The 15981-nt window shown below is 42.7% G+C and overlaps 1 protein-coding gene across 3 annotated transcripts in view; it reads left to right on the top strand.

The window, feature by feature from the left end:
* Nucleotides 1-14194, top strand: part of KLHL24 (kelch like family member 24) — a 211490-nt gene extending 197296 nt beyond the window's left edge. For 2 of the 3 annotated variants that reach the window (XM_069617834.1, XM_069617835.1), the window contains exons 8-9: nucleotides 5747-5833; nucleotides 6327-14194. In XM_069617834.1, coding sequence (XP_069473935.1) covers nucleotides 5747-5833; nucleotides 6327-6527 — 288 coding nt within the window. In that variant the 3' untranslated portion in view covers nucleotides 6528-14194. The remainder of the gene's footprint in view (nucleotides 1-5746; nucleotides 5834-6326) is intronic. The other variant, XM_069617836.1, reaches the window with a different exon arrangement.
* The last annotated feature ends 1787 nt before the right edge of the window (nucleotides 14195-15981 follow it).

Genomic DNA, 15981 nt, shown 5'->3' with positions numbered 1-15981 from the left:
TAAGCCTACTGGCACCGTTGTTACTGGGCCGGCACAGTATGACTCTGCGGGCAGGGCCGTCCCGCCCACCAGGGTCAGACCTGGCGGGCGGAACGGCACCCGCCCACAGAGTTTCATGGAAGCACCGGCACCGTTCTTAACGGTGCCGGTGCTTCCGTGGTCCCCATTTCCATTGAGTCTTATTTGACTCAAATGGTAATGGGGATTAACAATTTACTGGTGCCGGACTTCCCGGAACACTGGGGTCGTAATCCTGCTGTGTTTCCGGCCAGCCAGGCACCAGTAAATATTGCAAGTCTGGCGGCAACCGGCCGGCAGCACTGGCAGGGTTACCGCCGGCCTTGTAATGAGGCACATTGTCTAGCTATGCGCCTGCTAGCTATGGCTGATACTGCAATTGATGCATCAGCTGGCTCCGTCACTTGTGTACTCTTCTTGCAGGTGTTCCAGAACAGCATGCCCCTCATTCCACATCCTGCCATAACTATAGAAGATGCTGAACGTGATTGGGAATTTCTAAGCTACACCCTCTCATTCACCTTTGTGTTGTGCCCTCTCAATCTTCATTCTGATCTTCTCTGGCTATGGCATGGTTGAAAACTTCAACCTCTTGTTTTGTCACAAGTGGCATCTCACATCCAAACATTCTCTGCCCTTCGTGAGCCTGACAGTTGTATACCCAGTGGTGCTGTTTCTGAGCCCAGTTCATTTGTAGCATTTCCCGAAAGCCATGCTTCAGTGAGTAGTCTGCTGTGATTAAAAGCTGGAGACTGCCCCCTAACCACCCTATTGACATTTCCCATAAGCCCATTGGCGTTTGGGTGCTTAGCCAAGAATGTGTGCATTTCCCTAGATACTAATTCTGTGCCGTTGTCAGTGACCGCAGTAGGAGTGTTATTGCTTTGTTAGTGGTTCTCTCGCCCAGTACCTCACTTTCTGACAGTGCAAAAATATAATCAATCACCACTAGGCAAAATCTCATTTCTCTGGGGAGCGTGTAAAAGGGGCAGATGATATCCAAATTTATTTTTCCCTTGGCCCTTGAGGGACGTCCAATGGATTGTAGGAAGTGGCATAAGAAATGCAATGTTTTTCTAAGTCAAACCATGGACACTGTGACTATATTAAAATTAAACTGATTAAAGATAAAGCTGTCAAAAACATCTTGTCTAATAAGAACCTATCCCTTATGAGAAAAGATCATAAAAAAATTGAACAGCCCTGGAGAAAAAAATCAAACCAGGAAATTGCTTTTCTTCAAAAGGCTGAGTTTCAAATACAGGACAGCAATAATTGCAGCGAAAAGACACTTTATTTGCTAGCAAAATATAAAGAAATCCCCTTTCTATGGCCAAATCGCAGCTATCTTGAGTGGACTGGTGCATCCTTATGAACCAATTTTTCTCTGACAAAATCAAAGACATTCGCAACAATATCTGTCGCTATTTTAAGAATAGCGACAACTGTCACCTCAAATTTGGTTGAGCGATTCATGTTTAAAGAATTAACATCAGAAGATACGAAAAACCTCATTCTGAATTCATTCCACAAATTGTCCTGGTGATCTTTGCCAGTGTTTTCTCACTAAGAAGTGTGCCTTCAAGGAGGCTCATATTACAGATAGTTCTTTTGGATAATTCTGATTTTTAAAAAATAAGTATTTGAATCCAGAACTGCGTGCTATATACCACCTTGAAGTGTGCCTCTACAGGCCAATCTCCCTAATTAATCTGGATACTTTCCGACTGGCTGCTTCCGTTCCTTTCAGCGATGGTACATCTTCACCAGTCTGGGTTTAACCATGGGTGCTGTACCGCACTGAATTTGAGGAGGTTGTTTGCTGTTCTAGCACAGATATATCCCGAGGTGCAGGCTGTGAGGTCGTTCTTGGAAATTGAAAAAGCTTTTGATTTGGTAGCGTGGGAGTATCTGTTTGGGGAACTCAGGAGTATCGGGCTCCTGTCTTACTATTTTGAGAATGTTAAGATTTTATTCTCGGAAGTGATGGCACGGATCGGCTTTGTTGGTAGGCGCTCTGAATCTTTTCCTTTGGGGCGTGGGACATGTCAGGGATGCCCGCTGTCCCTGCTGCTGTTTGCAGGGGCCATGGAACGTTGGAAGTTCAATTATGGTTGTTGCATAGGCCTATGGGGTTGGCATTAGGAGGGTCATGGAATTGATTTCCTTGTATGCTGATGATGTGATCCTATATGTGAAGGACCCTGAGAAAAATATGAAACTTCTGTCAGAGGAGGTTTAATCTTTGGCAACATATCTGGTTTGCGGGTTAATTACACCTTCTGCTACTCCTTTCTCTACTTCTTCTCTTAGTCTACCTTCATACTCTTTCTTTGTTCTCTCTTCTTGCTGGTTCTGATACTTCTGCTCTTTTTGTCCGTGCTCATCCTACTGCTTCTCCTTCTGAATGTATTCCCTCTTCTCGTATCCCTCAGGTCTATCCTCATCTCCTTCCTTATCTTACTTCTCTTATTAATTCTTCCTTTGCAAACTCCTGCTTTCCGGCTGCTTTTAACCGTGCACTTATTCTTCTTATTCTTAAAAAACCTGCTCTCGACCCATCTAGTCCTGCCAATTTTCGACCTATCTCGCTTCTTCCATTTCTTTCTAAAATCCTTGGGCAGGCTGCTTACACTCAGGTAACTCATTATCTAAATATTCACTCTCTTTTCCCACTTCTTCAATCTGGCGTTCATCCCTCTCATTCGACAGAGACTGCTCTTTTTACATGTTTCTAACTCTTCTGTCTGCTTGTCATTCTAAGCTTTCTTCTATGCTCATTCTTCTTGACCTGTCTGCGGATTTCGATACTGTTGATCACTCTCTTCTTATACCTTCTTTTTCTACCTTGGGCATAGCTGGGTCTTTTCTTGAATGGTTCTGCTCCTATCTTTCTCAACGGTCCTGCTGTGTAACTTGGGCCGGCCACTCTTCTTCATTTCCTCTTCTATATGGTGTACCGCAAGGCTCTGTGCTTCGTCCTCTCCTTTTTTCTCTTTATACTGCCCCTCTCTCTGCTCTTATTTCTTCATTCAATATTTCCTTTCATCTGTGTGCAGATGACACTCCGATCTTGTTCTCCTTTTATTCTGCCTTGCACTCTGCTGTATCAAACTGTATTTCCGCTGTTCAAAACTGGATGTCTTCTCACTTTCTTCACCTCAACCCTTCGAAGCTCCTAAGACTGTGGTTCTGTTCTTACCTCCTTCAACTATTCCTCCTTTCCTCCTCCATCTCCCTCCTTTCCTCTGTCTTCTCTTCCTTTTTCCTCATCTGCGCATTATTTTTTATCCTTCCCTCTCTTTTTCACTCCTCATTTCTTCTATTGCTCATTCTTGCCATTATGCACTCTTCAACATCCATCATGCTTGACGCTATCTCCCTTTTACATGCTACGAAACGTCTTCTCTTCTCTCTTGTCTTTTCTCGCATTGATTACTGTTACTCTCTTCTGCTTGGTCTCCCTGCCTCACATCTTCTCCCCCTTTGGTTTGTCTATAACTCTTCGATTCGTCTTCTTTTTTCTTTTGCCTCGGGTTCTTCTATTACATCCTCCTTATTCTCCATTTCGTTGCTTTCCACGTCTACTTTATAATTCAATTGTCTTTAAATGTACCCATGGTCTGGATCCCCCTTATCTTTGCTCGCTAGTCTCGTTCTATGTTCCATCTCACTCTCTATGATCACACAACCTATTTCTTCTTACTGTTCCTAAACACCACTGTGCCTCTTCACGTTTCTGTTCCTTTGCTCTTCTAGTTCCTAGACATTGGAACTCTCTTCCTCTTTCTCCTCACTCTGCTGCATCTCTTCGTATTTTTCAATCGAATCTGAAAGCTCATCGTTTATCTTCCCTTTGCACTTAATTCTGTTTGCCTTTTCCCATCTTCTATTTTTATTCATGTTATATGATCATGTGATTGTACCACTTTTGTGATACATTTTGTTCAGAGTTTTTTTTTGGCAGAAAGCACTCTATAAATGTAATAAAATGAAAATGAAATTATTTGACTTTTAAGGCTACCAGGTGTAGGGATGGCAAAATGAAATCAACTATTCAAGAGCTGCCATAGTTTCATCTCATAAGGACTGAGGGTCAGGTATCTGTTTGAGCATATAATGTTTCAGGGAAAATGTACAGGTCATGCCACAATGTTTGGCTAGAGCTATAATTTCACTTGTTACCAACACTGCTTCCACCCCCAAAATCAGGGAACATTCAAGATAGCTAACGCAAACATTAATTCTGATGGGGATTAGGCACTGCAGGTCGGCCCAGGCATGAATGCTTCTGGATACTGGGCTGGACCTATAATAGTAGTATGTTTACAACCATATATTGTTTGGGCAAAACAATGTCTGCTGGTGAAAGGAGTTTTTCTGCATCTGACTATTTGAAGGAGTTTAATAAGAGGACTTTTAAGGGTAAACCTGTCACACAGACTATTGCAACACAACTAGATGTATAAATCATTTCTCAATCGTATGTAAGGGGCGCAGAATCTGGGGCATCAGTTTGTGACTGGACAAATGTATGTGTTCATATCCTTAACAAGAACTGCGCATTCTGATGATATCCAAGGGTTGAAACATGCATGTAGACGTTGACTATATGTAGTGTTGGCTCTCATTTAAACGTTTCCATCATGTAGTCCCTGCTCATTGAAATCTCATGGTAAGCCCCTCACAGCATTGTTTTCACATCCCTCCACATTTTAAAGAGGCCACTAACAGTATTTGTGTGTTGTCATGAGAAATATTGTGTGCTGTTTTTGGTTAAATATGTCCAGTACGTCACAATATATTTTGCTATTATATCATTGGTACAAAAAACTCTTTTTGTGTTCAAATGCAGCTAAATAAATTGTGAAATGCAGCTAAATAAATTTGATATTGATAAGACGCTATTTGAATCATATATCCTTGTGTGGGTTGGCCATCTAAGCTTCCTTCTGTTTGATTACATAGGCAAGAAAGCAAACTTCTACCCTTATGAATTACAAGGAGTGGTCGCCTTTGGCTAGGTCCTCCTGCATTTGTTGAGGGATTTGAGTGTGCTGAGGCAGCGTTGATACCATATTAAGCTGCATCACGGATATACACCTGCCTTCACGCACGTGCAGCTTTCTGTTGAGCTTGCGCACAACTAGAAACCTTGGGGCATACCTGAACAGCTTTATCTCTGACATTGCCCTAGCAATTATTCCAATGACTCAGTAGTCCCCCCAACTAGAGAGAGTTCTAACCTCCTGAAATTAGTTGTTCTGGTGTCCTGCAGTGTTAGGTCATCTGTGGTGCCTCAAGAATTAGATCGCACTCTCTGGGCATCTGACCCTCTCAGTTGCTGCATTGTTTTGGATCGTGTGAAACAATACAATAGCATGGAATCGTGGGAGGTAATTTCCAGGAACCCCTTCCTAAAAGGCAATCATTGGTATCTTCCTCCTAGATGCCTTTGAAGATATGAAAGTTTCTCTTAATAGCAGAATCCTGTACAACCGGAGAATAAGCTACTCCAATAGGGCCCTTATCGCACAAAGTTGCAGATACATTCCAATTTCCCATTTACCCTATGACTCTGATATACTTGTTTTTCTTCATCATCTTAATCTGTTTTGTTTGCCGTCAAAATATTTTCTTTTACAGTAAGTAATTTAGTTGTTCTCTTTATTTCCGCCTTCTTTCCTGTTTACTCAACGTCTGTGTTTTCGGAATGGCCCTTCCCCAGCTACACATTACTGCCCCACCACCCACTGGATTAGGTGGAGGCTTGAGGTGGTGGGAGTCCCGCGGCCCATGTCAGGCATCCTGTGCGGTAGGTAGGATTTGTTTCCCCTTGTTAAAATTCCCACCTCACTTTTTCTGTCCCCTCTTTGTAATGTACCGTATCCCTGCAGGCATTGCATGCTACGGGTCATCCCTGAAAGAAGTTTCTACCCCACTTGTGGGATATCCCAGGTACGAACTCTAAGAGCCAATTAGCCATGAGGTAGGAAACCTTGCAGCTAGTTTCGTACTCTCACTCCTCACTGCCTACGCACTCCCTGAGTCAGGCATAATACCACCTCCCAGAATATCTAAGCCCCGCCTGATTTGGCATATTCAGACGAGGCCTTGCCGTGCACTGCTACACCATGAAGACATCCTTGATTTTCTCTCATTTCTATGGGTCACCTTATGACATCATTTATTTAGTTCGCTCTGATTTGACACAAAAATACGTAACATAAATGCATCAGAAGTTCTCAACCTTTTTGATACAGTGGAAATTGTGAGTCTCATGTGCCTCGTTTTGTCCTTTCCAACAGGAGAATTGTGGCATGACCGTGTGCAATGGGAAAATCTTCATTCTGGGCGGCAGGGGTGAGAACGGAGAAGCCACGGACACCATACTTTGCTACGATCCGGCGACCAGCATCATCACAGGGGTTGCAGCCATGCCTCGGCCTGTATCCTATCATGGCTGTGTCACCATCCACCGGTTTAACGAGAAAGCTTGCAAGCGGTAAAGATTGGGGAGCACTGTGGACATAGGAAATGGTGCAAGTGCACCAAACAATTCAAAGAAGCCATAGAGTGGTGCACTGGGGAAGACCGGTATCCTCAAGTGTTGACAAAAAAGGAAAAACAAATTGCGCTCAACTGAGCAAGATTTTAAAGGTCACAGAGCATACTGGAACATTATGATGACCAATCATTTGATTTCTTTTATTGTTTGTTTGACAACCCAGCTCGTGATCAAATTATCCTCCATGTGATCGATAAGCATTTGGCATCTTGTGAAGAAAGTGGTTGCCTAACTGCATACATCAGCCAACAATATTTTGGCATTTGCTATTAAACTATTGGCGGCCTCTGTCTTTAAAGGCATATGTTCAATAATTCTAGGCAGTCCATTCATGCCATGCGACTGACGCACATACTGTGGAGGGTCAAGACCGGAAAAGGTCAATGTTATTCTGTAGCTGAGAGTGGTCCCAGGAAAACCACGACATCCACAAGTTACATTTATGGTATGGCACAGCACCCTTCAGGGTGTCACATCGGCAGAGTTTATCCCCCACATCCCTACTTTCTTCACTTGACTTCTAAAGCTTGCCCGCATCCCTGGCACATACATGGAACTTGTTTACAGCTTCAGGCCCTGACCAAGCCATGTCTGGATTGTAAGGGAATGCAGGACGGAAAGGTGTCTAGGATTACCCCATCTTGTCATCCCTTGCTGGCATTCCTTTTAAAATGTGTTGCATTTTAGGACATTTAAGTCTACATTTCTGTTTGCCCGAGAAACGATATTGAGCTGCCCCAATGTACATGTCGTACAGTTAAGTCTCAGGACTCAATAACACTGTGTCCCAGGACCCTTAGCTGCACTCAACGGAGGTGTGATGCTCCATGTGGATTGACCTCAGATCAACGGTGGGTTACTGGTTGGTTCCAGTACCCACGACAGTGGTACATCCTGCCAGCAAAATATCACCAATCTCTACCCACCTGTCCCTTCAGTACTGCTTCATTCTCACCATCGCAAAGTTCAAAGGAGCTTCTTTCTACCTAGACATGGTTGTAGTTGTATATGCTCCAAAACCCAATCCAAATTCACTCCTAATCATTCAATCCCATCCCCTGAATGTGTACACTGGAGGTTCTGATTAATACAATTGTGGATGGTGGCTGGGGAAAGTGTGTGGATACAAGCCTATTGAAGCCGGATGCGGGCATCCCTCTCCACCTCTCCTGCACGCACTACCTATGATCGCCTAACCTCCTACTTCACCACCTAACCTCTTGTAACTGTATTCCCTGTCCCCACACCCAGGGTTCAACCTTACACCCTTCCCTGCTCTTTGTTCCTCTCTGCTGTGTCAGCGTGGAACCTTGCTCACATGCTGGTAGAGATCAGCGTCCGAGTGGTGTGCAGCGTTCTGGGGGAGTCTTTAACAAAGTGCTCATTTACTTGCGCTGTATTTTGCACAACGTGTTGTCTTGTGACATCTTTAATGCATGCAGCCCTCTCATGGTCACTGAGCGTGTGCATACTAGGGATGCAGACAGGGAAGGAAGGAGAGGCAGGTATTAGACGACAAACAAGGTCACAGAAAGCAAATCTTACATTCCCTGTAAGGTGGATGTCCTTTATTTTGGGTTTACGCCTCCATTCTTCACTCTTACCTCCTGCTCCAGTAACAAGAAATCCTCACCAAAAATCAGATTTCCACACTTTTCTCCAGAATCCGATTCCTCAAGCAGATACCGATGCTGTCACAAACCTATGCAAATGTTCACTCGGAAGTTTCCCCAAAGTGAATGTAAATAGGAACCATAGCAAAATAGGAAAAAAGGCCAAGCAGTGTGCACTTTAATGCAGTTTATGAATCATTTGCAAGATTGTGCCGTTCACACTGGCTGTTGATAGAGGCGGTTTGCAGGTCTTTCATGGCTCACAAAGTTCCAGTGTGTTTTAACCTGTCTCATTGGATGTACGCAACCTGATGAAAAAGAGTGGTTCGCTTGGGCTGTTGGAGGAACTCTTTGTCTGCTGTGAATCTTGGATCTTCTCCCAAAACGAAACTTCGAGCCTGGAAAGGTATTTGAGAGCCCAGTGAGACATGTATCTTAATAATTTCTTTCGTACTCAAAAAGTGTGCAGTCAAAAAGGACCACTCCAAGAAAAGATATCTGGTGTTTCTGGGAGCCATAATACGTCACTTTCAAACAGACTACATCATGCCCATGCATGGAGGAAACCCTACAGTTGCACAGACTCTTCCTTTTTGTACAGTGTGTTCCTCTATGGCTATTTACACATAGTTCATTACTGATGCCTGTTGAGATTTGAGTGTTATTGAAATAAATGTTGCATATTTACTGTATCAGTAAATATCAGATTCGGGATCCTAAGTACCAAATTTTGCTGCATATATTCTTGAAACCTACAGTGACCGCACAGGAAAGCGTATACTATGCAGAGGATCGCATCCAATGTTTTCCAGTCTATAAAGAGAAAGACCATTCTTGCTCCACTGTAATGTTCTCTGTACTGTAGCAGATTTGACTGTGAACAATGGCACAATTAGCTAATAATTCAAAAAGTAAATCAAAATGGTGTGTTTCTAGGCTTACGCCAGTTTGCATGCACTATTAACCACACATCTGTGGTGCCTGCATAACGTGTTGGGAGAGGCAGTTTTGTGGGATTCTTTTATTATGTGTTTGAGTAACGTTTTACATAACAGGTTTATTATTGGGGTTCTGTGCATGACCTTGTTAACTTAATGGCACTTAAATGTATGTGTATTGATTTTATGTTGCATTCTTTGGGCTCATTGAATAGTGGTCCAGTCCACAGCTGGCGTCTTGCTCTCCCCCCCCTTGCCCTGCACACACACAAAAACAACATGTAAAATGCGGATTTCGTTCGATGAAGCAAAATGTCAGGCTAAGAGGCCACCAGGATCTCCTTTTCTTATTTGTATATTTCTGCAGTTGTTTTAGTTAAAAGTGATTCACATGCCTATATTTACTATAATCTGCTGTCACGGCAGAGATGCAAGATCTTGTTTTAGGTTGCTGCAGTATTGAGTAAATGATATTCGTTATGTAGGTTCCAGTTGCATGTGGATATGCAATTGATTGGGAGATGGCCAGGGAGAGAAGGGAGGAGCTGACGCAGGATACATGCCCTTTGTTATTTGACTGATATCCTGCAAAACCATCCTCTGCACAAGAGTGGCAAAGCCTTAAAGAGAGCTGGATTTTTCATTGGCTAGGATGGTTATTGGGGTTCAGAGTTCCGCCTCTCTGAACGAAACTTAAATATAAATATGTAGCATTCTGGTATTATCACCAGCCCACCTCATCTACATAGAAGTGGCTCGACGATAGGCTTGGGGGATGCATTATATTTTTTGCAGTTATTTTTTCACGTTTGATGCGATAAGGCCGACACAAGTGGCAGCGAAAATGGTGGGCTTTCCACAGGCCCCAGTGTTTTCCTGGAAAGTCGTCTGTTCCTAACATTTATTACCCCTCAAACAATCTCAATCTGGCTCTAAAGCGAATATTTCAGCAAACACATTACACTGTAAGAAGCTCTGACTGGGAGCAGTGGATCTCTTCGGTTCTGATTCCGTAAATTGGGGAATCCGCGATGAAGTGCAAAGTCACTACGAGACCGAGTCGGAAAGAGGTGCACCAGGGAAAATGGCAGAGCATAGAAATATAGTGGGGCAAGATGATAACACGCAGCCAATAATCTCTGGGCTATAATAAATGAGTGGGTAATTTCGTCTTTTATAGATAGCCTGCAGATTGTCCAAGAGCTTTGGTCACTCAACAGTCAAAGGATTATAAAAACAAATAAATGTGCTGCACTAGGTATATTGTAAACCAATGTGATTCTGCCATCACCAGCACAGGACACAAATTCATTGCGAAACAAATCCTGCGAAAACTCAGCAGTTCGAGGAAGTTTAGTCTACTCTCCCGTCAAGTGCTTAGACCGTGCCAGAGGACTGAGACTATGGTAGGAAGCAAGCCAGTGATTTTATTCCTCTGTGATATTTTGCAACATGGGCTGAATAGCTTCAAGCAAATTGTCTTCAAGTTGCCAAGTGCATGTGTGAAGACATATGCAGTTTGTGAAGAAAATCAGATTCAGCGAGTGATTAGTTTCTTGGCCATAGGCTTTTCATTTTTAATAGTTTACTTAATGTGCAAGTTTCCTCTTGGAGCAAATCTGGACCAGCGTATTACTGTTCTCACTCTACAGTTTGTCAAAATTAAAAATAATTCTATTTAAAAATCATTTTTTCTATGTTCTGGTTTAAAACATATTCCAATGGACCCCGCACTGTATATATTTTGTAGGACCAATCAGTACCTGTTCGTGCTCTGTCTGCCTCGTCAGACAGTGTGGCAGTGATACGAGCACAGATCTGGCCGATTTTCCTTTTGCTGTAATAATTTGTAGTTATTTCACACTGGGCATTTTTCAACTCCCAAAAAAGTAGTTTTTTGACTGATCTGCAGACCATGAACTTTATCCACCCCCATCTAAAGGAAATGTCTTTTTTTCCCAAAAAATATTTGTTTATTGATTTTCAAACAACTACATATGATGCAAGAATGTAATATTATTCCAACACAGCAAGTTTTTGGCTGGGTCCAAACTGTTAAATGATCACCGTATTTAGAAGTCCGAAGTTGCTACGACAGACGGAACTGTTAATTAATTTCCTAAACGTTGGCAAACGAGCTCAACACATGAGTATGCAGAAAGAAGGCTCCCTTTGCAAAAATATATTATCAATAAAACATCATACTTTTCCTTTTATTGGAAAATGTGTATGTCATGTAGACTTATTAAGGTGCTCAATGTTTTCACAAACACAAACTGAATCCGAGGTGGCCATAACAAGTTGACCGGTTTTCCTCCTAAGTGATTTGAACAATATGGACAGTGTCATTTTTTCAGATTTTGGGCCTCATTACAAGTTAGCCGGTCTGGATATAACGCTGCCGGTAAAACCGTACCAGCACCGTTTTCCGGACCGGCTAACTACGAGTTTTCTGGCCGTGTGGTGGTACACCTGCCAGGTTTGACCTGGCGGGCGTAACGTCACACAGCCACAGATGGACGGAGAAACACAGGCACCATTACGACATGGTGCCGGTGTTTCCACTTCCTCATTCCGATGGAGTCCTATGGGACTCCACGGGTATGGGCATTTACAGAATGCCGGCTCGGGAATTACCGGATCACCAGGGCTGTAATGCCCCAGTAATTCTGGCAAGTCCGGAGCCGGTAAATCCCCTCGAGTCTGGCGGCAGCCTGCCGGTTTTACCGGCACGGCTGACGCCAAACTCGTAATGAAGCCCTTTGATTTTATGGTCAGAAACGAAGCGCCTTATGTAATGGTGGTGGGCATTTTTTTTATGTGCGTTCATCGTAAAGTGTCATGTGGGTTTGTAGCCAAGAGGCGGGATACACATTTCGCTGCTCATTGGCTTCACCATATATAAGGGGCGTGCAGTGAAAGTAGATTCTCCAGCATGGGGTCTATCTGCTGCACTGGCATTTTTTCCACTCCTGCTGCATCATGGGATGCGAGTTCAAGGCTGTTGTCCATCAATGGTCCACATGAAGCTGAACGTTTGTAATCTAGTGCTTCCGCCTGCAGTGACTAGGTTTCATGTTTTAGCACCAATCACACTCTTCGTTTGTGGGAGGACGGGATGGGTCTTGTCACCCTATGCTGTTCATATTTATTTATCTGTGTTAATATCTATGATACTGTGCCCTTACTCTTTTCACCAAGACAAGAGTCGTCCTCATTTCCACTCCTCGACAATTGCTGTTTAGCACCTACCTGCGTGAGGGTAATGGCTTATACTTGCTACAAGAATGACAGAGCGGCTTGCTATCAACCACTCGCACTGTGGCAGATCTAAGGCAGAGTCTTGTTACGCAGATCTATTCTTATCAGCAACATTTCCTTGTATCCGCTCCATTGAATCAATGCATTCATGCATTTTTGTCATTGGTAATGGGTGAAAACCATCCTAATATACTTTGACCTATAAAATGAACGTTAGCCGCTCTCCCACCATGGCAGATCTAGGCAGGTCCATGCACTATTGAGCAGAACGAATCTTGCCTGTAAAATATACTTGCGCCACAATACCATGTCAGATGAGGGAAGCCGTAATGAGCAGATTCATTCTCCCCAGCAAAATGCCTTTGCATCTGTAACATGCAGTCAATGTGGCTTTCTTGCTCTAGTGAATCGCAAAGATCATCCTAACATACTGTGATCTCTAAAATTAATATTAACCACTCCCACCATGGCCACTCTAGGGAAGGCAACGCACTATTGGCCAGACTGATTCTTATCAGCAAAATGCCCTTGCGTCGGCAACATGCAGTAAGTGTATTAAAGCAGCTCTGGCATTGGTGTTGGGTATAAACCAGCAAACCATATGTTGAGCTCCAAACCAAGATTTTACCTTGATGTAGACACAGGCACTGATCCGAGCCAAAAAACGGTGTTGTGAAATGTTTGGTATAAAGGTCACCATAGTGTGTTACCAAAGAGATAAACTGCAGAAGAAATGTTTTTTATAAATCTTATTAATTCGTTTGAAAGCAATTTCGGTGGGTCGACTTCATCAAATATTATGTTGCTCATTTTGCGATCACATCTTTAATAGAGATGACCTGGTCTCAGATGGGAAATAGAAGATGCTTATACTCCGGGTTGGTTTGTAGCCACAAGGGACAATTTAGACTAAATGATTCTGATTTCCAGGAAGATTCATGGAGTATGGCACCTTTCACCTAAGGTGTTTCTTCGACATAAGTGATACCACTGTAAAAATTCTTGCACATGTTTACGTGAGCTTTTTGGATATTGCTGGCCAATTTCCTGTGTCAAGGCCACCCTGCTCCCATTAAAAGATGAGCAATCGCATGCGAGAAAAATAATTTCACTTTTCTTAACAATTCTCACAGAAGAGGCAGAGACGTATTTGCCAAAAAAGCAAGACATGAATATGGTGCAATGAGATCCATTCGATCATCCCTGCTCCATTAAAAAAAATAAAAATGAATAGGCTCCTTTTCTGTCCTCATTGCGCCTTAGTATGAGTGGAGTGGTTGACCGCAAAGCCGTGGGATTTTAAAGATCTGTTTAATTAGGCGGTTGGATTGCATGGTATAATAACAGCACGCGGACCATAGAAATCACTGCATGGGTATATTTCCCATGCAATCTAAACTCTTAATTAGAGGGTCTTTTCAACATAGGATACATTCTAAATACCACATGTTTTTGCTATTACCACCACTTGCATAATGTGGCTCTTAGTGTCACTTTCTAAAATTAGGAAAGCTCTCGTACATGCTTTAGCGAGGGCACCCGCACTGGTGTTGACCTATCAGATCAAACTGTTTTGGTAGAAGTGAGAGTGTGTAGCAGTGCTGACCAAAGAGGCTGGCAGAATTTGTTAAGCAAAGCCCAGGTTTCTAGGAAGCACATTCGTTTGTAAGAGATAGGCGTGGGGCATGTTTGCAATTTACTATAACATGTGTAATGGTATTTTATATTTATGTGTCAACAACCTCTTTGTACTTCCCTTTTTAAAGTGTAATATACCTAATAAATTGCAATTTAAGTATTGTTGTACGTTTCACTTTTTAATTCACATAGCTCATATGCTTTATGTGGCGTTTCTTGTATTTGCTTTATGTGGCGTTTCTTGTATTCTGCGTTGCAAGAGTACTGCAATTTCAAGGTTTAAGATCTTGTAAGATGATGTGATCGGAAATAATGATCTGCATGGGATGCATTAGCCTAGAAAGGAGATTGTGTGTAGGAAGAACAACTCTAAGACTGTTTCCAGTTGGCTGGGATATTTTGGCATCTGATCCTGTCAATGTGTAGTAGGAGAGTCTGAGACGATCCCATTTCTGCCTCTCACAGAGCAAGTCATTAGGTTTACCTGATGACCCCTGATAGTCTGCCATGCTGTTCAGCCACCCACGTTTGTCTGAGCCGCCCCACCCCTGTTGGGCTGACCCCAGGGAGCAACCAGTCTATGCATGTAGACCAACCATGAAAGTAGACTAGACCATGCTGCATTAAGACAGGAGGAATGATTGATGGAAAAGCCAAGGTTCTATTCCCATTAGAGTGGCATTGTCTGTTTTTTTTGTTTATGGGGAAAACCGAATGGACTAATAGAAATGTTTTTATACCAGATGCGTTGCTGGGCTAACATTGATTGTGGATCACCAAATCAGAGGCTTTGTGTTCTCTGTTAATGAATACTTATTAGAGCACAGTGTCTAGAAATACATTTCTTTCCAGCTCGCCTCCAAATCGTTGCCATGCCATGCTTTGTAATAGACTAAGGACTAAAGGGTGTATTGGCTCCTTATCGGTCTTCCTCTTCAAAGTCCTGACAAAGAGTAAGGGCTGTGACAGGTAAGACCTGGACTTGGAGCACTGACAATTACCAGTAGGAAATCAGGCCATTTTAGATGCCAATGATATGCTTGATATCACAGACAGAATGTTGATTGATGATTAATGTTGTGGAAAGAACCAATTATGTATTGTAACCACATACTTGACAAAGCTATGCATGTTGTTTAGACTTAAATAGATATTTGTAAACAATTCAGTTAGACTTGTCTCTGTGGAGGTCGTGTGAATAAATGGTTAATAGAGAGTGGGTCATGGCCAAACCTCTAGTGAAGGTAAATGAGAAATGAAAACAAAATTACATTCTATCAGCTGGACTCACTGGTGGAAGGACAGGGAATTTAATACCCATATAATTCGGACATAATTAGTCATTATCATCTTCAAATATGGAATATATCAATTCGTAGATATAGAATAAAATGAGATGTGTAACATAAAGGAATGAACGAAACTGACTGCAGGTTAATTTATATTATGTTAAATTGATTTATACTGTGCACTGCTGACATTTGCATGGTCTCCAAACGCTCACGTGGCTAGGTAAGAAAAGGTGGGTTGGGTTGGTTAGTGAGGGAGAGAAGGATAGGATAGATGTGCTCATCTGTCGCAGGCAGAGCAGGAGGAACTGGTGTCGGTGAGTGTGAGGTTTCTGGGTGTGCTTTGTTTTGTGCACTGGACTTGTGTCTGGAAGGGCGGTGTCCAGTCTTTGAGGTGTTTGTTGTTAGAGATTTTTGGGTTTGTAGCATGGTTAGAGAGTGATGAGCGGTTTGCATGTTTTAATGGGTTGATTCACTTGTGTGTTGTAGGTGAGAGTTGTAGGTGAGAGGTCTGTGTTGTGTGGAAGAGAGAAGTGTTAGTGGATTTTGGGTGATCTCCTGGTATTTGTATGTTATTGTTGTTCATTCTTTATTCATCCCTTGTTTTTGTTGTTTCCAACTTATGGTTTGTAGCAGCAGGCATTGTATGCTGCTAC

Source organism: Ambystoma mexicanum, chromosome 10, assembly GCF_040938575.1.
Source record: "Ambystoma mexicanum isolate Mex_15411 chromosome 10, UKY_AmexF1_1, whole genome shotgun sequence".
In the NCBI taxonomy this organism is placed as follows: Eukaryota; Metazoa; Chordata; class Amphibia; order Caudata; family Ambystomatidae; genus Ambystoma; species Ambystoma mexicanum.
Note: the sequence above shows the minus strand (reverse complement) of the source record. Positions and strands in the feature narration are given on the sequence as shown.